The sequence below is a fragment of the Oncorhynchus clarkii genome, chromosome 8 (assembly GCF_045791955.1).
Source record: "Oncorhynchus clarkii lewisi isolate Uvic-CL-2024 chromosome 8, UVic_Ocla_1.0, whole genome shotgun sequence".
Classification (NCBI taxonomy): domain Eukaryota; kingdom Metazoa; phylum Chordata; class Actinopteri; order Salmoniformes; family Salmonidae; genus Oncorhynchus; species Oncorhynchus clarkii.
The window spans coordinates 23,034,017-23,059,535 of NC_092154.1; the positions used below are offsets into that span (position 1 = coordinate 23,034,017).

At 41.4% G+C, this 25,519-nt stretch overlaps 1 protein-coding gene and 1 pseudogene across 5 annotated transcripts; one reads left to right on the plus strand and one right to left on the minus strand.

Annotated features, from left to right (window-relative positions):
* Positions 1-1,020: 1,020 nt before the first annotated feature.
* On the minus strand, positions 1,021-17,448 carry LOC139415121 (tetratricopeptide repeat domain 13). 5 transcript variants are annotated; one of them, XM_071162967.1, is made up of 23 exons: positions 17,244-17,448; positions 16,459-16,553; positions 16,235-16,310; positions 16,066-16,136; positions 15,769-15,834; positions 15,413-15,505; positions 14,946-15,062; positions 14,741-14,851; positions 14,546-14,628; positions 14,258-14,399; positions 9,876-10,050; positions 9,592-9,748; positions 9,273-9,403; positions 8,882-9,014; positions 8,618-8,710; positions 8,399-8,482; positions 8,240-8,324; positions 7,874-7,983; positions 6,116-6,251; positions 3,434-3,513; positions 3,176-3,254; positions 2,975-3,054; positions 1,021-2,881 (listed from the first exon to the last, which is right to left on the minus strand). In XM_071162967.1, exons 1-23 carry the CDS (start codon positions 17,446-17,448, stop codon positions 2,767-2,769), a joined length of 2,517 nt encoding a protein of 838 aa, XP_071019068.1. In that variant the 3' UTR covers positions 1,021-2,766. The 5 variants fall into 5 exon arrangements, with proteins under 5 accessions (XP_071019068.1, XP_071019071.1, XP_071019070.1 ...); XM_071162970.1 differs by having other exon boundaries at positions 7,874-7,980; positions 8,240-8,309; positions 17,244-17,434; XM_071162969.1 differs by having other exon boundaries at positions 8,240-8,309; positions 17,244-17,434.
* A 157-nt stretch (positions 17,449-17,605) lies between these two features.
* Positions 17,606-25,302, plus strand: LOC139415123 (protein ARV1-like; annotated as a pseudogene).
* Positions 25,303-25,519: the final 217 nt, after the last annotated feature.

A 25,519-nucleotide genomic window follows, 5' to 3' on the forward strand; every position in this document is an offset into this window, starting at 1 on the left:
CCAGCTGTCAGTGGTAAGACAAACTGCAGTATCTTTTTGGACTCTTTCCCGCACTGAAGCCTGTGTGCTCTCGTACAGTTGTGGAATAAGTGATTCTGAAAGTGGAATTGTGCACATTGGACTTAGACTATTGCTATAATTTCTAAAACCTCGGTCCTCCACAATCGAAAATGGCTGGCAATTATTTTAGCCAAGATAGCTACAGAAATATCAGTAGCATACTGTAACCGCGGCTTCTTTCTTGCCACAGTTTGCTCGGCCCTGCCTCACGCATCTTTGGTTCATTGCTTGAGACTGCGTGTCTGATTGACAGGAACAACAGGAGAGGCTGTTAGTCTGAGCAGACAGTCAGAACAAATGTGCGTGCGCTTGAGCATTTAGGCATATATTTTATTTTTTGTTCTTTGAATTAGTTAATTCTATTCATTTTAATCTTTTGCTTATTCATAAATTTAAAAAATATTTTTATAAATAGTTAGGCTCTCCTGATATGTGAGCCGACTCGTTCGAGAACGACCCATCACTACTGCATAGGTTATATGTGACAGTAGCTAGCGCCATAAGATAGCTACAGAAATATCAGTAGTATACTGTAACCGCTGCTTCTTTCTTCCCATTTTCGAGTAGATTTCTTCCCATAGTATACAAGCCTGTTAAACCATAAATAAGAGTATCCCCTGCCTCACTGATATCTTCAGCCATCTCTGGGAACTGTCAACCTCCTCCAGCAAATCATAAACAGTAGTGTTAGCTGCAACTGTACTGTTAGCAAGCAAACCATATCCTATTCGGCTTATCAGAAACATCACATGATTTGGCTAAAGTCATGGTGGTTTACAGTATTTAGGAGCACTTGTGCGACATCTGCTGACCTGAATGAAAGTACAAGCAAGGTGTGTTTGAAAGGGGTAGCAAGAAAGCTCATGAATTAATAATGTCTTAGTGGGTGATCTGGTATAACTTTAGATAACCCTATCAGTATCACTCCTGGTTGAATTGAAATAACAAGAAACAAACAACTCATTTGTCAACCAATTGTATTGACCATTGAACATCCCAATTCCCTAAAATCTCCACAGATTTCTTTCCTTCAAGTTTAAACTTCAAGCTGGGACATATGCTTAAAAATCCACCTTAGCGCTTCAATAAACATAGCCAATTCACCCAGTGCAAAAAAAAAAGATTAAAACAAAACTCCCAGCCATTCAGCACTAACATTGATTCGGAAACATTATGATAAAACAGTTCTGCCAAAAAATGAAATAAAGTTAAGCAGAGAACTGAAAATTGTTGTTGGTTATTTCTTTTGATCCTCTGGAGCTCATTACGTAAGGACTCAGGCAGGCAATGCATAATTTATTCTGTCATTCACAAACTTCTTCATGATTGGTGGGTCCCCTGCGGGACATTGAACTAACGTAGGCTAATGCGATTAGCATGAGGTTGTAAGTAACAAGAACATTTCCCAGGACATAGACATTCTGATATTGTCAGAAAGCTTAAATTCTTGTTAATCTAACTGCACTGTCCAATTTACAGTAGATATTACAGTGAAAGAATACCATGCTATTGTTTGAGGAGAGTGCACAGTTTTGAACATGAAAAGTTATTAATAAACCAATTAGGCACATTTTGGCAGTCTTGATACAAAAATTAACAGAAATGCAATGGTTCATTGGATCAATCTAAAACTTTGCACATACACTGCTGCCATCTAGTGGCCACAATCTACATTGCAGCTGGGCTGGTATAATACATGGCCTTTCTCTTGCATTTCAAATAATACAAAGAAAAAACCAACCGTTCTTTGTATTATCTTTTACCAGATCTATTGTGTTATATTCTCCTACATTTCACATTTTCAAAAACGTCAAAGTGTTTTCTTTCAAAAGGTACCAAGAATATGCATATCCTTGCTTCAGGGCCTGAGTTACAGGCAGTTGGATTTGGGTATGTCATTTCAGGCGAAAATTGGAAAAAAAGGGTCCGATCCTGAAGAGGTTTAATTTTAAGGGTAAGTGGGGAACATACAAACTGAACACCAAAGCTTGTCCTCACATGAAGAGGTTCTTCAGAGCAGTTGAACAAACTCCCCTTAATGTATCCCTGAACATTTGTTCAAATGTGTGTGGGTAAGACCATTATTAATTATTTTAAAACATTTTAAGGAACAAATAAACAGAGAACAGCAACAAGACAGAAACAGATGTCTCAAAATAAGACCAGAGGACTATTGTTTTGTTTGCTTTCCCCAAAACAAGTTTGACCTAACCTAAAACCAACCCTGCCTCATGCCCTTTATTGGTCAAGTTAAAATAAATTACTGAAAAAGGCAATGTCAAAGAGTGACAATCTCCACAATCGCACCATCGACAAGACTAAATAAAAATATTGCTTGAGTTTTCTAAAAATGTTCAAGTATCCCAAGTGGAATAGAATAGCCCTGAAGGAAAGTTTATATCTTAGAATCTCCTCCCCCACTTTCTCTGCTTATAGACAGAGTTTTTAAAAAGAAAATAGTTTTAATTTTAGAGCCAATCACAATCGAGATTACCTCCCATTCAAATCAATTATGCTTCTTAGCTTTTACATACTAGACCCTACTACGGTTTTGCTGGTATTGCATACATATCTGAACAACATGGAGTTCCCATAAATCTTGTTTAGACAGATGCTGTGCTTTGGGGGTTGAGCTTGGCCAGAGAGACTATGAGCAGAGAGAGTGGACAGGGAAAGTGGCCCTTGTTCTCATCAGGAGAAGTGGTGTTAGGACTTCTTTGGACAGTGTGATGTCGAGTCCGTGTTGAGGACCTCTATCATTGTTCTAGTCGTCTGGAACGTTTCTGCTACCGATGGAAGACTCTGGTACCACAATGGTAGGCTGAGGTAAAAAAAAAAAAGGTTATCAACACAATAATTGACCAACTTATGATGTGGTTAAAGTTGATAACAGTGGGCACACCAAGCTACTCACCTCTTTAAATTCATCCAGTTTTTAGCTGTTTTACTAAAGCTGTCAGGACTGTGTGTTGTCATGGCTTCAAAATCAACCAACTGAAAAAAAAACAAGAAAAATACTTAAACCAGGCACATTGTTACAACATTGATACCACCACTGGGAAATGTAACGTATTAGAATGAAGTAGTGTAAAGTAGAGCAAAACGCCACTATTACCTTCCCTTTGGGGATTCTGCCTATCACCTCCTTTCCACTGGCCATCAGTGCTCCCATGACAACAGAATATGCCACAACACTGAAAAAAGGGAAATAGAGACAACAACAAACAAAAAAATTGGGGGGGAAATGAGACCGATTTCATAACTAAAAACCGCTTCACAAAATGAAATCACCATTCAGAGAAGACCAACTGAAACACATGCCTTAACATGTATTGATGGTTATAGCAGAAAATATGATTTGGACAAAACTTACCTGGACCCTCTGGAGAGGGGCATAAGGTTACAGAAGTAGTAAACCAGGGAGAGGATTAAATTACACACTGCATCTGCATCCTAAAAGATAAAAACAAAAACACCACAATTCATGCTACAGGGTCCACTTAGAGGTAATATCATTACACAGTGATGATGCGGCCAGTGACACATTGCTTCTTGAAAGTCCAATATCTTGAAGGCTTGACCGCTGACTTCCAAACCTTTTGGGACTTTATCAAGAAAAAAATACAACTCAGCAAAAAAAGAAACATCCTCTCACTGTCAACTGCGTTTATATTTAGCAAACTTAGCATGTGTAAATATTTCTATGTACATAAGATTCAACTGAGACAAACTGAACAAGAGGTGGAGGGGGGGGGTGTCAAAATCAAAAGTAACAGTCAGCATCTGGTGTGGCAACCAGCTGCATTAAATACCGTAGTGCATCTCTTCCTCATGAACCAGATTTGCCAGTTCTTGAAGCGAGATGTTACCCCATTCTTCCACCAAGGCATCTGCAAGGCCCTAGCCCTCACCCTCCGATCCAGGTCCCAGTCGTGCTCAATGGGATTGAGATGCGGGCTCTTCGCTGGCTATGGCAGAACACTGACGTTCCTGTCTTGCAGGAAATCGCGCACAGAACGGCTGGTGGCATTGTCATACTGGAGGGTCATGTCAGGATGAGTCTGCAGGAAGGATACCACATGAGGGAGGAGGACTTCCTTTAACGTGAGGAAAGACTCCCTTTAACACACAGCGTTGAGATTGTCTGCAATGACAACAAGCTCAGTCCGATGATGCTGTGACACACTGCCCCAGACCATGACAGACCCTCCACCTCCAAATTGATCGGTAGGATAGTCAAGAGTACAGGCCTCGGTTTAACGCTCATTCCTTCACACTGAACGCGAATCCGACCATCACCCCTGGTGAAAAAAACCGTGGCTCGTCAGTGAAGAGCACTTTTTACCAGTCCTGTCTGGTCCAGCAATGGTGGGTTTGTGCCCATAGGCAACGTTATTGCCGGTGATGTCTGGTGAGGACCTGCCTTGCAACAGGCCTACAACCCTCAGTCCAGCCTCAGCCTACTGCGGACAGTATGAGCATTGATGGAGGGATTGTGCATTCCTGGTGTAACTCGGGCAGTTGTTGTTGCCATCCTGTACCTGTCCCGCAGGTGTGATGTTCGGATGTACCGATCCTGTGCAGGTGTTGTTACACGTGGTCTGCCACTGCGAGGACGATCAGCTGTTCATCCGGTCTCCCTGTAGCGCTGTCTTAGGCGTGTCACAGTACAGACATTGCAATTTATTGTGCTGGCCACATCTGCAGTCCTCATGCCTCCTTGCAAACATAGCCTTGTAAAAAACGGACTATCCTACCGATCCTTGACTTCGGCGATGTCATTTACAAAATAGCCTCCAACACTCTACTCAGCAAATTGGATGCAGTCTATCACAGTGCCATCCGTTTTGTCACCAAAGCCCCATATACTACCCACCATTGCGACCTATATGCTCTCGTTGGCTGGCCCTCGCTTCATATTCGTCGCCAAACCCACTGGCTCCAGGTCATCTATAAGTCTTTACTAGGTAAAGCCCCACCTTATCTCAGCTCACTGGTCACCATAGCAGCACCCACCCGTAGCACACGCTCCAGCAGGTATATTTCAGTGGTCACCCCCAAAGCCAATTCCTATCGGCCACCTTTCCTTCCAGTTCTCTGCTGCCAATAACTGGAAGGAACTGCAAAACTTACTGAAGTTGGAGACTCATATCTCCCTCACTAGCTTTAAGCACCAGCTGTCAGAGCAGCTCACAGATTACTGCACCTATACATAGCCTAACTACCTCATCCCCATACTGTTATCTATTTTTCCTCCTTTGCACCCCAGTATCTCTACTTGTACACTCATCTTCTGCATATCTATCACTCCAGTGTTTAATTGCCATGCAATTATTTTGCCACTATGGCCTATTTATTGCCTTACATCCGTTATCCTACCTCATTTTCACACACTGTATATAAACTTTTTCTACTGTATATTTGTTTATACCATGTGTAACTCTGTGTTGTTGTTTGTGTTGCACTGCTTTGCTTTATCTTTGCCAGGTCACAGTTGTAAATGAGAACTTGTTCTCAACTAGCCTACCTGGTTAAATAAAAGTGAAAAAAAAAATGCCTAAGGCACGTTCACGCAGATGAGCAGGGATCCTGGGCATCTTTCTTTTGGTGTTTTTCAGAGTCAGTAGAAAGGTCATTAATTGTTTATGGTTCGTTTAACAAGCATGGGAAAACAGTGTTTAAACCCTTTACAATGAAGATCTGTGAAGTTATTTGGATTTTTACGAATTATCTTTGAAAGACAGGGTCCTGAAAAAGGGATGTTTTTTTGTTGTTGCTGAGTTTATATATGTTTTTTGAGTGGATTTTCCCTTTAACAGGTTAGGTAGCCTCATATGAAACAAACTGCTCCACATTTTCAGTGGTAGAGAATAAATCTATCAACACGACAATAGAAAATAGAAAAACGTGCGTTACATCAGATAGGAAAGCAACAGTATGGATCAGATTGTTGAGATGGCATTTAAAAATCGCACAACTGGAAGCCAACATTGACAGTCATAGAAAATAAAACAGAGGCAATAGTGAAGAAGAGAGGGGAAGAGAGAGAGTATACCCCAAGTTCAGTGGACAGCATTAGAGCCTTGCCTTTGGCAGTCAGGTCTTTGTAGATGGACTCAATCTCAGACTGGTACTGCTGAGTGCGCTCCTCTGTGGTCTGGGTCTCCACTGAGAACAGCATGTTCCCCACTCTAAGGTAACACAAATACACACCGTCTGAACAAACACCTTGGTCTCTATGGACATCAACTGTACATACATCAACATTCATCATGGGACAGATAACAAAGCACACTTTGGTGAAAGCTGTAGGGTTAGAGGTAGAATAACAAGCTGAATCATATTTCAAGCTTTGTATTTCAAGGTTGTTTTTTTTTTAAAAGTCCGAACTGAATGACAAAGAATTCAATAGGTTCAAATAGGGTATTGGCTGTTTCAATACTGATCAAAAATATAAAACGCAACAGGAAAAAATGTCAGTCCCATGTTTCATGAGCTGAGATAAAAAAATCCAGAAGTTTTCCATCCATCAAATTTTGTGCACAAATGTCACATCCCTGTTATTGAGCATTTATCCTTTGCTAAAATAATCCATCCACATAACAGGTGTGGCAAATCAAGAAGTGGATTAAATGGCATGATCATTACACAGGTGCACCTTGTGCTGGGGACAATAAAAGGCCACTCTAAAATGTGAAGTTGTGTCACACAACACAATGCCACAGATGTCTCAAGTTAAGGGAGCGTGTAATTGGCATGCTGACTGCATGAATGTCTACCAGAGCTGTTGCCAGGTAATTTAATGTTCATTTCTCTAGCATAATCCGCCTCCAATGTCATTTTAGATCATTCGGCAGTACGTCCAACCGGCCTCACAACCGCATAGCACGTGTAACCACTCCAGCCCAGGACCTCCACATCCGGCTTCTTCACCTTCGAGATCGTCTGAGGCCAGCCACCCAGACAGCTGATGAAACTGTGGGTGTGCTGATGTCAACGATGTGAACAGAGTGCCCCATGGGGGCGGTGGGATTATGGTATGGGCAGGCATAAGCTACGGACAATGAGCACAATTGCATTTTAGCGATGGCAATTTGAATGCACAGAAATACTGTGACGAGGTCCTGAGGCCCATTGTCGTGCCATTCATCAGCTGCCATCACCTCATGTTTCAGCATAATAATGCACAGCCCCATGTCGCAAGTATCTGTACACAATTCCTGGAAGCTGAAAATATCCCAGTTCTTCCATGGTCCACATACTTACCAGACATGTCACGCATTGAGCATGTTTGGGATACTCTGGATCGACGTGCACGATAGCGTGTTCTGGTTCCCGACAATATCCAGCAACTTCACACAGCCATTGAAGAGTAGTGAGAAAACATTCCACAGGCCACAATCAACTTCATGCAAAGGAAATGTCGCTCTGCATGAGGCAAATGGTGGTCTCACCAGATACTGACTGGTTTTCTGATCTATGCCCCTACCTTTCCTTTAAGGTATCTGTGAACAAGGGATGCATATCTGTATTCCCAGTCATGTGAAATCCATAGAAGTTCCCTAACAGAAACCCCTGAGCGCTGAATTCGAATGAACAAAAACATACAATGGATTAAAGTACTTAACTGCTTTCAACTGAGCTAAGTTGACATAATAAACCGTGATGTTTATCCACGTTAAATTATGTTCAGTGATGAGAAAATGTGTCTCAAATTTCTGTATGATTGGAAAAGCTTAGGCAAACCACTGATGGAAACTATAATGTCAAGAGAGGAGTTTGTTATTAATTTATTAGAACGAAATAAACTGACCTGTCTCCTGTTATGGTGATCGTGAAACCATCATATTCTTTCCCGGGATCTTTTAGACTAGGTACCTTGGAGTTCACTGTGAAGCCATCCCTTGTTTTACTGTTAAACTGCTTCAGGATAAAAATGAAAAGACAGTTGTGAAACTCATGCCAAGTTGATATCTCAATTTGGATGTTTTTGCAATAGACCTTTTAGCACATTATATCGTATCTAGCACACCCCACTTAGTCGTTCCTAGGACCTATATGTCCATGAATATATCAGGCCTCAGAGCTATGCCCCCTGGGTCCAGAATCTGAAAACACTATATCATACTATTTTGAGGAGTCAATATTTTCTTATCTGGGTGTTGTTCCTTATTACTACCTTCATTATGGGGAGAAGGTCTTCCACCTTGTCCACATTTTCCAGTGCTAGTCTGACTTCCAGTAGGCCTCTTGGGTTGTATGCCCTGAGGACAATGCATAAGTAAGCCAAGATATTTCTCCAATAGAAAGCTATCTGTATTTTCTTTAAAAGACCCACCCATGGTAAACCAATATTCGATCTTTGATGAAGTTGAGTATTTTCTCAAAATACGCCAAGTATCTTATGTTGATGATCTGTCCTCTGTGAGGCAAAAAACAGGAAAACCACATTATCAAAAAGGATATCTAAAAATACAACTTGACTCTACAGTTTGTTATCTGTTAGTCTCTGTGTAAATCTATCTTTGAGATGATATGTCATTTTCCTTTAGGTTACCTGATGAGGTTGATATGGTTATTGAACCCTCGGCTGAGACTTCTGGCAGGCATTTGGTCCAGCCAAAGAACAGGCTGGTCTGGATCAGCGATCCTTCACAGGGACAGAACAACAAAATGACTTTACATGAAACATGTATCAAACCTCACAGACTGACAATAAAGAAACTGCAGACAGGGTGTTGATCAATACTGCAGATGTGCATTGTTGTAATAACGTTATTGTATAGTAACTTTCTCAAACAGTCTCACACCCAAACCTCACCTCCTCCATTTGACAGCTATATCGAACATGTCTCTCCACTGCATCTGCCTGGTTTTGCCATTGACTCGCACCTTTGAGTTGCTCCAGGTGCGCTGCATAGCCTGCATGACCTCTAGGGTCGCCAGACCCATAGCTTTGGAAGTGAAATACAGAACATGTTACATTTCAGAACTTTGAAATATACTGTTATGGAGCTACCGGACTTAAGACATAGGATGGGATCAGAGTATTCTAGAAAGAAAAAACAACAACCTTCATACCAGCATGCATAGGGTTTTTTAACAAGTTCATTAAAGTTATAGAGTTACTTAATCTGATTTCAGCCGAGAAGGTACACAAGAGGACAACAGATTTTAGTATGAATTCTAATGTGTCTAGGTGACTCACCCACCTCTGTGTATTCTGCGATTTGGAAGAAATCCTGGTGTATTGTATTGCATAAGGGCACCAAGGTGATCAGCTGTGCAAATGAGCTTCTGAACTTCAGTGTTGTAGCTTTCAAAGTTCTGAGGTAGAACATCCCTACAATGACAAGGCATGAAACAAGATCAGTTACAAATGGGTTGAATAGCACAAACACTCAGTAGGTCCATGTCAACTACAGTAACTGAGCCTACTCTATGACTTATCAGTTAGCCTATACCGCAATGCTGGCAGAATATATAGAACTGTGTTCAGTCAGAAGCAGGTTTATATCCCTTAGAACTCACTTAATATGAGGCTGCAGTCCTGGCTGCTCCTCATAGTCTTCTATTAGAAAAGGGAGGTTTTTTGCCCAGTGGTTTTTGAAGTTTCCTGGAAGATCCTGATCAACATTGTATTCTGCCACAGGTATGTCAAGATGTGAGTGCAAGTAGCGAGAGTATTCTGGGGGGGGGGGGGGGGGGCATGAGAGATTCAAACCATCAATCTCCAGAGGCAAGAAACGATCAAAGATAAAACATTCAGCTTCAGGTTGAAATGTTAGCTGAGAGGTCATGAATGCTGAACTCACCTCTGAGGTATTTCACTTTGAGATACTCCGAGCTTGCTTTCTGGCCCAGCAGAGGGTCGTTCAACATGACTTTCGTCTGAGCCTTGATGCCTTCATAGAACTGCCCCATAGCCACGTGGCTCAGACCCTTCATGTACTGACATACCTCGTTGTAGGGCTCCAGCTGTAGACATCTCTGCAAAACACAATTCAACATGAAAGTGTTGCACATCAAGTCCAATGACACACATAGGTGTAATAACAAAAAAAGGGAAGGAACCTCAAATTCACACATACAATTCTGACTCAAAGTGGATATTACTGCAGATCGCTGATGACTGTGTGAACGGCCTGCGGGTGACGGCTCTAGACTGATTAATCATGACCCCACCAAACCACATTCTCCACAGGTAGTGTGGGAAGCACGTGACACGGTCCTGTTAGCTGATGTGTTTTATTTAACTAGGCAAGTCAGTTAAGAACAAATTCTTACTTACAATGATGGTCTACCCCAGGCCAAACCCGGACCAATTGTGCGCCGCCATATGGGACTCCCAATCACGGCCGGATGTAATACAGCCTGGATTCGAATCAGGTACTGCAGTGACGCCTCATCACACACACACTTGAAGTCGAAAGTTGACATACACTTGGGTTGGAGTCATTAAAACTCGTTTTTCAAACACTCCACAAATTTCTTGTTAACAAACTAGTTTTGGCAAGTCGGTTACAACATCTACTTTGTGCATGACACAAGTCATTTTTTAATTGTTTACAGATTATTTCACTTATAATTCACTGTATCACAATTCCAGTGGGTCAGCAGTGTCTTTGCAGTAATTCGACCATGAAGGCCTGATTCACACAGTTTCCTCTGAACAGTTGATGTTGAGATGTGTGCTACTTGAACTCTGTGAGGCGTTTATTTGGACTGCAATTTCTGAGGCTGGTAACTATAATGAACTTATCCTCTGCAGCAGAGGTAACTCTGGGTCTTCCTGTGGCAGTCCTCAGGAGAGCCAGTTTCATCATAGCGCTTGATGGTTTTTGCGACTGCACTTGAAGAAACATTCAAAGTTCTTGAAATGTTCCGTATTGGCTGACCTTCATGTCTTAGAACCAGCAGCATACCACTGCTGGCTTGCTTCTGAAGCTAAGCAGGGTTGGTCCTGGTCAGTTCCTGGATGGGAGACCAGATGCTGCTGGAAGTGGTGTTGGAGGGCCAGTAGGAGGCACTCTTTCATCTGGTCTAAAAAAATATCCCAATGCCCCAGGGTAGTGATTGGGGACACTGCCCTGTGTAGGGTGCCGTCTTTCGGATGGGACGTTAAACAAGTGTCCTGACTCTCTGAGGTCATTAAAGAGCCCATGGCACTTATCGTAAGAGTAGGGGTATTAACCCTGGTGTCCTGGCTAAATTCCCAATCTGTCCCTCAAACCATCACGGTCACCTAATAATCCCCAGTTTACAATTGGCTCATTCATCCCCCTCCTCTCCCCTGTAACTATTCCCCAGGCCATTGCTGCAAATGAGAACGTGTTCTCAGTCAACTTACCTGGTAAAATAACTGATAAATAAATGAACCTCTCTAGGGTATTTGGGACGCTAGCGTCCCACCTGGCCAACATCCAGTGAGATTGCAGAGCGCCAAATACAGAAATACTCATTATAAAAATTCAGAGAACAAAAAATCTTTAAACCTATGTAAAATATGAACTTCTTGTGAATCCAACCACGGTGTCAGATTTTAAAAATGCTTTACGGCAAAAGCATACCTTAAGATTATTTGAGAACATAGCCCAGCAGACAAATCAATACAAACAGTAACCAGCCAAGTAGAAGTTACACAAGTCAGAAATACCTTACCTTTGATGATCTTCATATGGTGGCACTTAGAAGATATTCATTTACTCAATAAATGTTCCTTTTGTTTGATAAAGTCCCTTTATATCCAAAAACCTCAATTTTGTTTGCGCGTTTTCTTCAGTAATCCACAGGCTCAAAAGCAGTCAAAACAGGCAGACAAAAAAATCCAAATTGTATCTGTAAAGTTCATACAAACATGTCAAACGATCTTTATATTCAAACCTCAGGTTGCTTTTAGCCTAAATTATATATAATATTTCAACCAGACAATAACGTTGTCAATATAAAATGTAAACAAGAAAGGCACACTCTCGGGATTGCGCATGAAAAAGCTCTGTGACACGGTAGGGTCCACTCATTCAGACTGGTCTCACTCCCTCATTTATCAGAATACAAGCCTGAAACAATTTCTAAAGACTGTTGACATCTAGTGGAAGGCATTGGAACTGCAATTTGAGTCCTAAGTCAATGGATACTGTAATGGCATTGAATAGAAAACTACAAAACCAAAAGAAAAATCCAATCAGGAAGTAGTTTTTCTCAGGATTTCACCTGCCAAATCAGTTATGTTATACTCACAGACACTATTTTAACAGTTTGGAAACTTTAGAGTGTTTTCTATCCAATATACATATCATATCTCCTGGGCCCGAGTAGCAGGCCGTTTAATTTGGGCGTGCTTTTCATCCAAAATTACGAATGCTGCCCCCTACCCTAGAGAAGTTAAAGTAATGATGGACTGTCGTTTCCTTAGCTTGTTTGAATTCTTGCCATAATATGGACTTGGTCTTTTACCAAATAGGGCTATCTTCTGTATACCACCCCTACCTTGTCACAAAACAACTGATTGACTCAAATGCATTAAGAAGGAAAGAATTTCCACATATTAATTTTTAAGAAGGCACAACTGTTAATTGAAATGCATTCCAGGTGACTACCTCATGAAGCAAGGGTTGAGAGAATGCCAAGAGTGTGCAAAGCTGTCATCAAGGCAAAGGGTGGCTACTTTGAAGAATCTAAAATATATTTTCATTTGTTTAACACTTTTTTGGTTACTACATGTTTCCATGTGTTATTTCATAGTTTTGATGTTTTCACTATTATTCTACAAATGTAGAAAATAGTAAAAATAAAGAAAAACCTGTGAATGAGTTGGTGTTCTAAATTTGACCGGTAGTGTATACATTTGTCATTTAACAGACACTCTTATCCAGAGCAACTTACAGGAGCAATTAGAGTTAATAATAATATTAATTTGGTGGTTGCCTATATTGGTGTTTTTTGCATATCGCAACTCCCCAAGACACCCTCGGAGAGTGGGGTCACGGCATGGTCAGCCATTATAAAAAAGGTGAATTAAGGTTAAGTACCTTGCTCAAGGGCATATCGGCAGATTTTTTACCTAGTCGGCTCGGGATTCAAACCAGTGACCTTTCGGTAACTGGCCCAACAGTCAGAGTGTGGCCTACATAACACACATTCCTGTCCTGCTAAGCATTCAAAATGTAACGAGTACTTTTGGGTGTCAGGAAAATGTAAGGAGTAAAAAGTACAATATTTTCTTTAGGAATGTAGTGGAGTAAAAGTAAAAGTTGAGAAAAATATAAAGTACAGATACCCCAAAAAACTACTTAAGTAGTACTTTCAAGTATTTTTACGTAAGTGCTTTACACCATTGTACATGACAACTAGTAGTGTGTTTTGAGTTTTCACTTTGTGTGGTGAATTATCCCCAAAATAAATTAGCCAATGATATTAGTACACATAAAGATGTAGGCAAATTCATCTATATTGAACCACAAATGTCAGAATAGTGGAGCCCTATTTTAACAGTAAAATATAACAATGCCTAATTGTCAACCCACAATTCATGACAATTACTGGATTAGGTTGCACATCAAAATATCTTGAATCATGCCTTCCTGCTTGGACTTGTTAGATGAAACAACTTAGTTATTGAATAGCCTATCATCTCAGTAGTCTATTACACCGTCTAAAGCACTGTGAATGACTTTATAAGGTGATACATAATTTGTTCCATTGTGTGTTGCCACAGGAAAATAATTGGTGTGACCAAGTCAACTGAAAGAGTTAGGGGCACCAGTGCCACCAGAGGAAAATGCTAATCTGGAGCCCTGTCAAGAGATGTGATTTTTAATCTGCTGCTGAGTAATCTGTTCTGCTGCCAATTGGGCTGTTGGAAAGAGAATCATGTGATAGGATGTTATGCAGAAAAATATGTTGGTAGGACAAGGCTGTTTGTGCACATGGAAGTCAGTGATTTATGTTTACTATAGGTTAATGAGGCAATAAAAATGTGATGTAACTAAAATGTGACTAAAATGGCCCACTGTCTTCGTCCTTTTGACAATAACTAGACTAAATAATTATTAAAATTACAATACTGACTGAAACTTTGATATTTTTGTCAAAATGACAGACTAAACTACATAAAAACTATTTTTAGTTATCACTTATAATGTGTGGTCGACTGATTGTGTCAGGAGAAAGAAGCTGTGTGTTACACGGCCATTACCTTGAAGTTGCCGATGGCCTCCTGGAGACTGCCGTGGTGGTATAGCATCATGCCTCTCAGCTGCAGAGACTGGATGTGGTTCTGGTTGAGCATCAGGGCTTTCTGGAAGCTCTCCATGGCTGCCTCAAAGTCCCCCAGCTCCCTACAGACACACAAAAGGGATCAATTACTGCACTGGCCCATGAGTGCAAAGGCCCTGAGTTTTTCCTGACTAGGAAGAACTCAGGGCCCTAACTTTGAGGCACATTGGTTGAAACCAAAGCAAGTCATAGAGCATCCCCACTGTACCTGTAGGCCTGTCCGAGACTTTTGTACGCATCTATGAAGTCAGATTTTAATTTCAGGGCCTCCTTGAATGTTTCAATGGCTTCCTGGATCGGAGACAAAACTGTATCGTAAACGTGCAGGGATATAACCAAAAACTGGTTATATTGGCAGTACTCAAAGTTGAGCAACTATGGTTTTCTACAAAAATGTCTATACCTTGAGCATTCCTCTGTGGAAGAAGGTTAGACCTCTGTATAGCATGGCAATGGGCTGGTTTTTCTTCAGATCCAAAGACTGTTGAAAATCCTCCATAGCTGCCACATAATCCTATTTAGAGAAAACAAAAGCCTATAAAACCCACTGTGTGAACTGAACTCTATATCAACACTCATCAGAAACTTTAATACATTGCCAGTCTGACCTCGGAAATGAAGAGCAGAGTTCCTCTGTGTCTGTAGAGGCGGGCGGAGGGCTGGAGCTGGATGGCTTTGGAGAGATCACTCAGAGCCTCACTGATCCTTCCAAGAGGAGAAAGAATCTGCAAGCACATTATACAAGTAAAACTTGATAGTCAGAGACTAATATACTTTCCCATCATTTTACTTGTGTGGGGGGGTTCAATGGTCTTGTAACTAGGCTACGTCAAGGCATACTGTTAATACAACAGTGGTTTCCTCCTGTGCAATAGTTTTTTTTATGCCTGCTTGAGTGAATACCACCGCTCTCACTAATTTGTAACAATTTTGCATGTGGTGACATAGAAACCTGCTCCATTCAAAGAGAAATACAATTCAAGCATGATAGTGAACCCCCCAAAAAGCCAATACCCTAACACAAGGTCTAACACAACAGAGGGTTAACCCATAACAGGCTTAGCATTATCCTCACCTCTGCCCGCTGTTCGTACACCTCAGGACGGTTGGGCTCCAGAGTGATAACTCGGCTTAACTCGAACAGCGCCAAGTCTGCATTCTTGATGTCCTTCCATAGAAGAAAAGAGACAGTGTCACCTCCATTGGACACACTAGGACAAAAAAGCACCACTCTCAGCCTTTATCAATCACATCCACTGATACGCACACATGCTAACTGCTGAGTAGGGTCCCCAGGAGAGGCACTCTCATAACCAAAAGGCTGCGCAGATTTGATTTTTATGTGTCACAATGAAAATATTGGCTAACTGAATAGAACTTCTGGTATCAATATTCTGTGAACTCCAGTATCATGCTAATGTGATCACTTGCCTGCAGACTCTTTTTCCCGTATGCTATCCCTCTCCCGTAGATGGCGCTGACCACCTCTGGATCCCCCTACACCAGAGCACAACAAACACTGATAAGAAATGTGCCCTTTATTGGCAAATGCAAACCACACAGAGAAAGAGAAAAGGTAATGTAATGTAAATTAAGTCTGTGTCTCTCTACTATTCATGTATATGACTAAATAAAATAGTATGCATTAATCAAACTGTCAAGTAAGCCAGCCCAAGACATATCTACAGATGTGTGTTGTAATTCATGCATCTATGAATGTTAACCAACCTGTAGTAACAAGGAGAAGTGTTTAATGGCCTCATCGTAGAGTCCATTGCCAATAAGAACATATCCTATAGCTGCAATGAAAAGAAAATGAGAGTCAAGCAAAAGGGCATTGATAGCAGAAATGTATAGCATGCACTCCACATACCAAACTCTTACAGGATTAACTTACCAAGCTCCTCATTTGTGTTGTGGTTGTCCACTGCAAATGGGAATCTTTTCTGCTCTATGAACAACTTGGCTTGGCTCTGATTGAAAGAAGATCATTGTAGTTAGGTACACATTCAGTCTCCACTGTGAAAACAAAAGGGTCATATTCCACTACAATGACGAGTCAGCCAAACAAAAATGCCAAGGCAAAAGCATTGAGATCTTAGTGAATTCTGTTCATTTCACCAGGATTTTCTCTGCGTTGAGAGAGAAAACAGACTCGCATGGCAGGTTGCTTCCTTCCTCACAGTCTGGGCTGTCCAACTGTAGAATGGAGGACTCTGTGGGGAAATATACAGCATCAGAACCAACACAGCAACCCGACTGCTGCCAACTTGGTCATTATGGGGATAGATAAGGATCACAAACATTTGCAGGCTTCTTACCTGATCTGCAATGAAGGGACTGGTCACATCAAATACTAATATTTTATTGTTGATTGATTCATAAAAGCCTTAACTACAAGCTTTGTGATTATTCAGTGGGAAAGTCATTCATATTTCATTCATTATCCTAGATCTTTTGATTCAGTCACAGTTCCAATGTAATTAGATTTTATTTGAATACATTGATTGTACATTCCAATACAGAACCTGTGCAAGCAAGACAACCGCGTGCTTTGAGTTGCGCTCTGGGTTACGTTCACGCGCAGGAAAGACGCGCAGCATGTACTAGCTGACATTGTGTATAAAATGTATTTAGGTGAGGACATCATAACACTGTATTATTAGGGGAACTGAGGACATTGTCGAAGTATTATTAGTACTATTAAATCTTGAAATATCAGTTGAGGAGCCTCTGATTCTACCCTGACCTTTACCATCAAACCCTAACCTCTACGAGAGCGGGTAATATCCCTCGCTTGCTAGCTCGTACAGTAGCCAACCTCCTGTCAACGGGTGCGGATAAAGAGAGCTTTTGCTAGCTAGCTACATTTACACAGCGAGTTACGAGGACGTGGCAAAACTTACCGCAATCACTTGCGTATTCCTCCCACTCTGACGGGGAGCTGCAACCATGTTTATGCAGTTCGCTATTAAAGAAAGTAAGTGTAGAGAAGTGTTCCGTGGAAAATATAGCACGGGATAAATACAGAAATGAGAGGCATACCACAACAACACCCCGGCAAGCAGGTGCCATGTTGTGTTTCAAGTGAGAGGAGGAGCGCGGGAGCATTGGTAATGTAGTTCCCGGGTACCTACGCCCCCTTTCGACCCAAACCGCTAGCCAAACTGCAAACGACTACATTTCCCGACCAATCATGCATAAATCCAGGAAGTCAGGTTCCTCAAGCTGGTCGCTTATCGTTGCCAAGTTGCCAACATAAAACAGAATGACAAATGGGTTCTTTAGATGTTTTGAATGCAATAAGGACGCGCACGAGCTTCGCAAAGATTACAGTAATGGGATCTTGAAGATAATAATATGTGTGAGTTGAATAGCTGGCCCATATTAATTTACTGATTTAGATATTACCTAACTGATGATGCTAGGCTAGCTAGAAATTAAGGGAGCTGTCACTGCCAGCGGTGTAGTTAGCTGGGGTTTTGTTTTTCTATTCAAGTTATTAGCTGACATTTCTGGTTAGAGGTTGGGTCTCTAACCTTATAACAGATAAAACAGTAAGCTGTCTATCTAGTTTAGCCATAGAAGCTAGAGAAATGCTTGGCGTGGAGTGCCTGTTTTATCCCTTTCATACACAGACCAAAATCCCACTAATTTACCATGCCTGCGTTTTTATAACAGCCATTTCGTATATCTGAAAGGGGTAGGGGGTAAAAAACGTGGAAAAATAAAAGCCACCAAAAGACCTCGACATGATTCCTGGATAGACCATGTAACCAAAATACAGGTGTCGGGTCTGTGTGAATGGTTCTCTGCTTTTTGCAGGTAAATTCATTAACACTTCCATTGTTTAACACCTCCCAAATTTGAACTGCAAACAGCCCCCATGGTTTAACAACACCCCTCCCAATTTGCCAGGTACCCACTGATATGTAAAAGGTTTATACCTGAAATTCAGTGGTAAATAAGGGACTGTTTGAACAGGGGTCATATAAACATTGCCGTATATTTTTTTACAGGTAACATACCACATCTTCTGTCTGAAATGGGTAAATGTCTCTACTTTTTTCAGGAATCCTTCCAAAGGCCTGTGGACAAGTACATTGAATATGATCAGTCATTATTCTGATTGGTGCCATGTTATGCTAAACTCAAGCCTTCACACACATTCTGTTCAACATTACATTGAATGTATGTACAGTAAGACACTCAAATAACGATTCACCAGAGTCAGATTACAGTGCATGCTTTCAAAAATGGATGTGACTTGATTCATGTTGCGTTGCATTTTCATTTTCTCTGCAGAGAGACACAAGACATGATGGTATGTCTTATTGATGGTTTCCTCTATAGATTCACTAGAAGCTGCGTGTGTTTTGCCTGCTGTGTGAGTTCTACCTGAGGTGGTCACAAATGCAGGGATTTGAACAGAACAATGACCCTGCAGACATCATTAGATACACCAACGAATGGGAATGTTTGGGATGGCAGCTCTTGGTGTATTGCTCATGGAAAAAGCACATTATTACTATAACAACTCATGCACTCATCAACAAACATGCATATGACAATGTTAATATCAATGTTATAACAATGTTTCCAAGTGTGGTTGAAGTGACAAATTCTGCTTTCTTTTCACAATGATTCCATACAAATTACAGTCTTCTGCTGGTTGGTACTGATTTCATGTTCATTTGTCTACAGAATTGGGTGCGTTCTCTGTCGGAGTGCTGTCCTTCCTTTAGCTGGTTTAGATGCTGCTTGGCTAGGACTTAGAACTGAGCTTAATGCTGAAAACCATCCTGCTGTCCAGCTATGGCAACATTCTGCTCATCCCTATAGTCATATGGGAGCATGACTATTCCCCGCTCTGTTTCAACCTCATCAAACTGTTTGTGCTCACGTCCAACTCTCAGGCTATTAGAGGTACATTAGCCAACTCCTCCCTCAGTGTACCAATTCTCCCATTAGAGTCACTCACATTTAGTGCCATCTCAGTTCCTGTTAATTCAGCGAATTAATTGGGTAGAAAATTGATTGAAAAGTTCTCATAACTCATTATTGATACTAGTAAATAACCTACTTCACACATCGAGCCCCATATCTATCTACTTTTCACATCAGTCATGTTTTATTAAAATAGAAACCATCAGCTCACAGGGTAATGATTAGGAGCAGGAACATTGATGTGCACCAGCAGATGGCAGCTCATACACCTAGCTTGAAAATCCATGTTCGAACATGAATTCTGTTATTCTCTAGAGTTACTAAATAGTTATAAATGGTCCCAAAATTGTCCAAAACGAATCCATTCATTCACTAAAACTGCATTACCATTATACTTTGTTTTTTTCACCCAACAATCAGGCCCACAAAGCAAGCATTAGTCTCTGTGTGGCCCTTGTGGTTTTTCACAATACACAGGGTAATGGCCCTTGTCGTGCTGCTGGTCCAGTTTTTGCATTTCTGCCTGCGGCTATAGAACCCTGACCTCTTCAACAGTTGTGCTACCTTGTCCTGGAGCTGCGGTTTCCAGCCCCCCCCCCCCCCCCTCTCTTTGGGTTTTAGGCTGGGTTTCTGTTTAAGCACGTTGTGACAACTGCTGATGTAAAAAGGGCTTTATGAATATATTTGATTGATATTGGATTTCTGTAGAATTCATAGTTTATTGTACTGATGGCAGTATTTCTCAATTCTACAGCAAGTAGGAGATTAACATGATGTGAAGTTGTTCAAAACAAGTACTTTTCCTGCATATTGTCATGTTTGTGTTCTGATCATTTCCTCTCTTCTCCAGTCATTCTATACTGCAGCAGAAGGCTCTCCCCGCTTGCTGTGTGTGTGGGTCTGCTATTGGAGACGTGCATAGCCCAGGCATTTCAGACACTTCCATGGAGCATACCGGACATCCTGCCGTTCCAGTGACCTGTTTCAGGCCGGTCCTAAAGAACACACTGTTACAATGGCGCCTATTATACCCGGGACCAGAGAGCGGTGAGGGGAACTCTCAGTGCTGTGTGGAGTGTGCCTAGTCATATAGTCAAACACTGACAAAAACCTCTCTGTTAGTATTGGAGTTAATAAGGATACTGGGCATTCCTGAGGCTATTTGTGAAATACTTACCACCTTAGAAAAAACATATTGAACATATTCTTTAATCTGTGCAATGCCAAAACCCACAGGCTGTGTGTAAAGCAACAAATATTTTGATATGGAACAGATGTGTGTGAGAGAGAGAGAAAGAGAGAGAAATCAAACGTATTGCCTTGAATGCTTTATTTCATTGAAGCTGTACAGTAAAAGAGAGCAATACTCTCTTGGTGATGCAGCCTATATGATTAAGTATAGGAGCTGTGGAATAATAAGCATTTGACACATGTTCACAGAGGGTGGCTTTAAAGTGCCTTCAGAAAGTATTCGCACCCCTTGACTTTTTCCACATTTTCTTGTGTTACAGTCTGAATTTAGAATGGATTAAATTAAGATATTTTTGTCACTGACCTACACATAATACCTCATAATGTCAAAGTGGAATTTATAAAAAATGAACATCTGAATATCTAGAGTTAGTAAGTATTCAACCACTTGTTATGGCAAGCCTAAATAAGTTCAGGACTCTGTTCAATAATAGTGTTAAACATGATTTTTGAATGACTACCTCATCTCTGTACCCCACACATACAATTATCTATAAGGTCCCTCAGTCGAGCAGAGAATTTCAAGCACAGATTCAACCACAAAGACCAGGGAGGTTTTCCAAAAGAAGGGCACCTATTGGTAGATGGGTACAATTTTTAAAAAGCACACATTGAATATCTCTTTGAGCATGGTGAAGTTATTAATTACACTTTTGATAGTGTATCAATACACCCAGTCACTACAAGCGTCCTTCCTAACTCAGTTGCCGGAGAGAGAAAAAAGGCTCAGGGATTTCACCATGAAGCCAATTGTGACTTTAAAATTGTTACAGGGTTTAATGGCTGTGATATTAGAAAGCTGAGGATGGATCAACAAAATTGTAGCTACTCCACAATACTAACTTAATTGACAGAGTGAAAAAAGGAAACCTGAACAGAATACAAATATTCCAAGACATGCATCCTGTTTGCAACAAGGCATTAAAGTAATACTGCAAAAAAATGTGGCAAAGCAATTCACTTTTTGTCCTGAATACAAAGTGTTATGTTTGGGACAAATCCAATACAACACATTACAGTGTATCACTCTCCATATTTTCAAGCATAGTGGTGGCTGCAACAGATTATGGGTATGCTTGTAATTGTTAAGGACTGGGGAGTTTTTCAGTATAAAAAAGAAATAGAATGGAGCTAAGCACAGGCAAATCCTAGAGGAAAACCTGGTTCTGTCTGCGTTCCACCAGACACTGGGAGATGGCCAAAACTATACTGGAATAGCTTACCAAGAAGACAGCGAATGTTCCCGAGTGGCCGAGTTACAGTTTTGACTTAAATCTGCTTGAAAATCTATGACAAGACCTGAGAATGGTTGTGCTTCTGCAGAGTATTGATTAAGGGGTTTGCATACTTACAGTGCCTTGCGAAAGTATTCGGCCCCCTTGAACTTTGAGACCTTTTGCCACATTTCAGGCTTCAAACATAAAGATATAAAACTGTATTTTTTTGTGAAGAATCAACAACAAGTGGGACACAATCATAAAGTGGAACGACATTTATTGGATATTTCAAACTTTTTTAACAAATCAAAAACTGAAAAATTGGGCGTGCAAAATTATTCAGCCCCCTTAAGTTAATACTTTGTAGCGCCACCTTTTGCTGCGATTACAGCTGTAAGTCGCTTGGGGTATGTCTATCAGTTTGCACATCGAGAGACTGAATTTTTTTCCCATTCCTCCTTGCAAAACAGCTCAAGGTCAGTGAGGTTGGATGGAGAGCATTTGTGAACAGCAGTTTTCAGTTCTTTCCACAGATTCTCGATTGGATTCAGGTCTGGACTTTGACTTGGCCATTCTAACACCTGGATATGTTTATTTTTGAACCATTCCATTGTAGATTTTGCTTTATGTTTTGGATCATTGTCTTGTTGGAAGACAAATCTCCGTCCCAGTCTCAGGTCTTTTGCAGACTCCATCAGGTTTTCTTCCAGAATGGTCCTGTATTTGGCTCCATCCATCTTCCCATCAATTTTAACCATCTTCCCTGTCCCTGCTGAAGAAAAGCAGGCCCAAACCATGATGCTGCCACCACCATGTTTGACAGTGGGGATGGTGTGTTCAGGGTGATGAGCTGTGTTGCTTTTACGCCAAACATAACGTTTTGCATTGTTGCCAAAAAGTTCAATTTTGGTTTCATCTGACCAGAGCACCTTCTTCCACATGTTTGGTGTGTCTCCCAGGTGGCTTGTGGCAAAATGTAAACAACACTTTTTATGGATATCTTTAAGAAATGGCTTTCTTCTTGCCACTCTTCCATAAAGGCCAGATTTGTGCAATATACGACTGATTGTTGTCCTATGGACAGAGTCTCCCACCTCAGCTGTAGATCTCTGCAGTTCATCCAGAGTGATCATGGGCCTCTTGGCTGCATCTCTGATCAGTCTTCTCCTTGTATGAGCTGAAAGTTTAGAGGGACGGCCAGGTCTTGGTAGATTTGCAGTGGTCTGATACTCCTTCCATTTCAATATTATCGCTTGCACAGTGCTCCTTGGGATGTTTAAAGCTTGGGAAATCTTTTTGAATCAAAATCCGGCTTTAAACTTCTTCACAACAGTATCTCGGACCTGCCTGGTGTGTTCCTTGTTCTTCATGATGCTCTCTGCGCTTTTAATGGACCTCTGAGACTATCACAGTGCAGGTGCATTTATACGGAGACTTGATTACACACAGGTGGATTGTATTTATCATCATTAGTCATTTAGGTCAACATTGGATCATTCAGAGATCCTCACTGAACTTCTGGAGAGAGTTTGCTGCACTGAAAGTAAAGGGGCTGAATAATTTTGCACGCCCAATTTTTCCGTTTTTGATTTGTTAAAAAAGTGTCGTTCCACTTCATGATTGTGTCCCACTTGTTGTTGATTCTTCACAAAAAAATACAGTTTTATATCTTTATGTTTGAAGCCTGAAATGTGGCAAAAGGTCGCAAAGTTCAAGGGGGTCGAATACTTTCGCAAGGCACTGTATGTAAATTAAATATTTCTGTATTTAATTTTCAATAAATTAGCAAACATTTCTAAAAACTTGTTTTTCAGTTTGTCATTATGGTGTATTGTGTGTAAATGACTGAAAAACAAAATACTGGCTGTAACACAACAAGATATGGAAGAAGTCAAGGGGTATACTTTCTGAAGGCAATGTATATGCTAAGTTCCCTTGAGACCTTATTGGTTAAGTAGTGCATACACAGAGCCTTTATATTTTTTCTGACCAAAGCCAGTTGCTTTGTTGGTGTTTCTTAACTGTATGAAGCACACTAATGTCCTCCGAAAATGCTATTATTGTATGCAGACAGAGCCTGAAGTCAGTGTGAATAAAATAATATTTTTGATTACTCACTGTTTTGTCCTTAGAGATTTTTCGAACTGGTCTTATCTTTTGTTTCTCCTTTTTGTACAGTGATCAAATGTTTAATGTTTAATTTTTGTCATTCCTGCCATAACTCGGTTCAGGATTCATGTTGTGCTCAGAAGTTGTAACAAGCCTTTACATCGTTGAGTGAACTATGCTTTGAAATGTTTTGTTTGGTATCCTTACAAGGATACCTCAAGTGGATCTGAGCATCTGTCCGTGGATGGTCCAGGATGACAAATAGTCATTGTTTTTAGACTGCCTTGCAAGCACGTGGAATAAGGGGAGAAAATAGTAAGAGGAGTATCTTGAATGAATAGTGAGAATCGGTACCTTATCCAAACAACAAGGCATGTCAAGTGGATGGAAATGTAAACAACAATGCTAGAACAGAGATTAAACACCACATGTTCCCCGGACACATACTGTACGCTAATGTATCAAGTAAATTGGCGATGTGTATTCTAAAGAGCAGTGGCGGTCACTTACGGGAAATGTGTAATTTCAAATAAATAATCTCTAATGCCTGACGTGCTGACCCAGCCCGGTGCCTTCAAACAGGGGGAATGTGTTATGAAAGGCCTCAGGTGTTCGCGGGTAATTGTAGATCCATGTTTTGAAAGACATTCCACTGCTTGTGAAATCAAACTGGTTTCAACCCCTGTAGTAAGCCTTGGAGACAGGCAGCTGTCTCTGCCTGGCCGGTTCCCCCTTCTCCACTGGGATTCTCTGCCTCTAACCCTATTACAGGGGCTGAGTCATTGGCTTACTGGTGCTCTTTCATGCCGTCCCTAGGTGGGGTGCGTCACTTGAGTGGGTTGAGTCACTGACGTGATCTTCCTGTCTGGGTTGGCGCCCCCCCCCTTGGGTTGTGCCGTGGCAGAGATCTTTGTCGACTATACTCGGCCTTGTCTCAGGGTGGTAAGTTGGTGGTTGAAGATATCCCTCTAGTGGTGTGGGGGCTGTGCTTTGGCAAAGTGGGTGGGGTTATATCCTTCCTGTTTGGCCCTGTCCGGGGGTATCTTCGGATGGGGCCACATCCCCTCCTGTCTCAGCCTCCAGTATTTATGCTGCAGTAGTTTATGTGTCGGGGGTCTAGGGTTAGTTTGTTAAATCTGGAGTACTTCTCCTGTCTTATCCGGTGTCCTGTGTGAATTGAAGTATGCTCTCTCTAATTCTCTCTTTCTTTCTCTCTGTAGGAGGACCTGAGCCCTAAGACCATGCCTCAGGACTACCTGGCATGATGACTCCTTGCTGTCCCCAGTCCACCTGGCCGTGCTGCTGCTCCAGTTTCAACTGTTCTGCCTGTGGCTATGGAACCCTGACCCGTTCACCGGACGTGCTACCTGTCCCAGACCTGCTGTTTTCAACTCTCTAGAGACAGCAGGAGCGGTAGAGATACTCTAAATGATCGGCTTTGAAAAGCCAACTGACATTTACTCCTGAGGTGCTGACTTGCTGCACCCTCGACAACTACTGTGATTATTATTATTTGACCATGCTGGTCATTTATGAACATTTGAACATCTTGGCCATGTTCTGTTATAATCTCCACCCGGCACAGCCAGAAGAGGACTGGCCACCCCTCATAGCCTGGTTCCTCTCTAGGTTTCTTCCTAGGTTTTGGCCTTTCTAGG

Coding starts and splice junctions, on each gene's coding strand:
- LOC139415121 (XM_071162967.1), bottom strand. CDS start 17,448: ATGCTCCCGCGCTCCTCCTCTCACTTGAAACACAACATGGCACCTGCT. Junction 16,137..16,234: donor CAACACAAATGAGGAGCTTG/GTAAGTTAATCC, acceptor TTTTCATTGCAG/CTATAGGATATGTTCTTATT. Junction 15,506..15,768: donor ACGGGAAAAAGAGTCTGCAG/GCAAGTGATCAC, acceptor CTTCTATGGAAG/GACATCAAGAATGCAGACTT.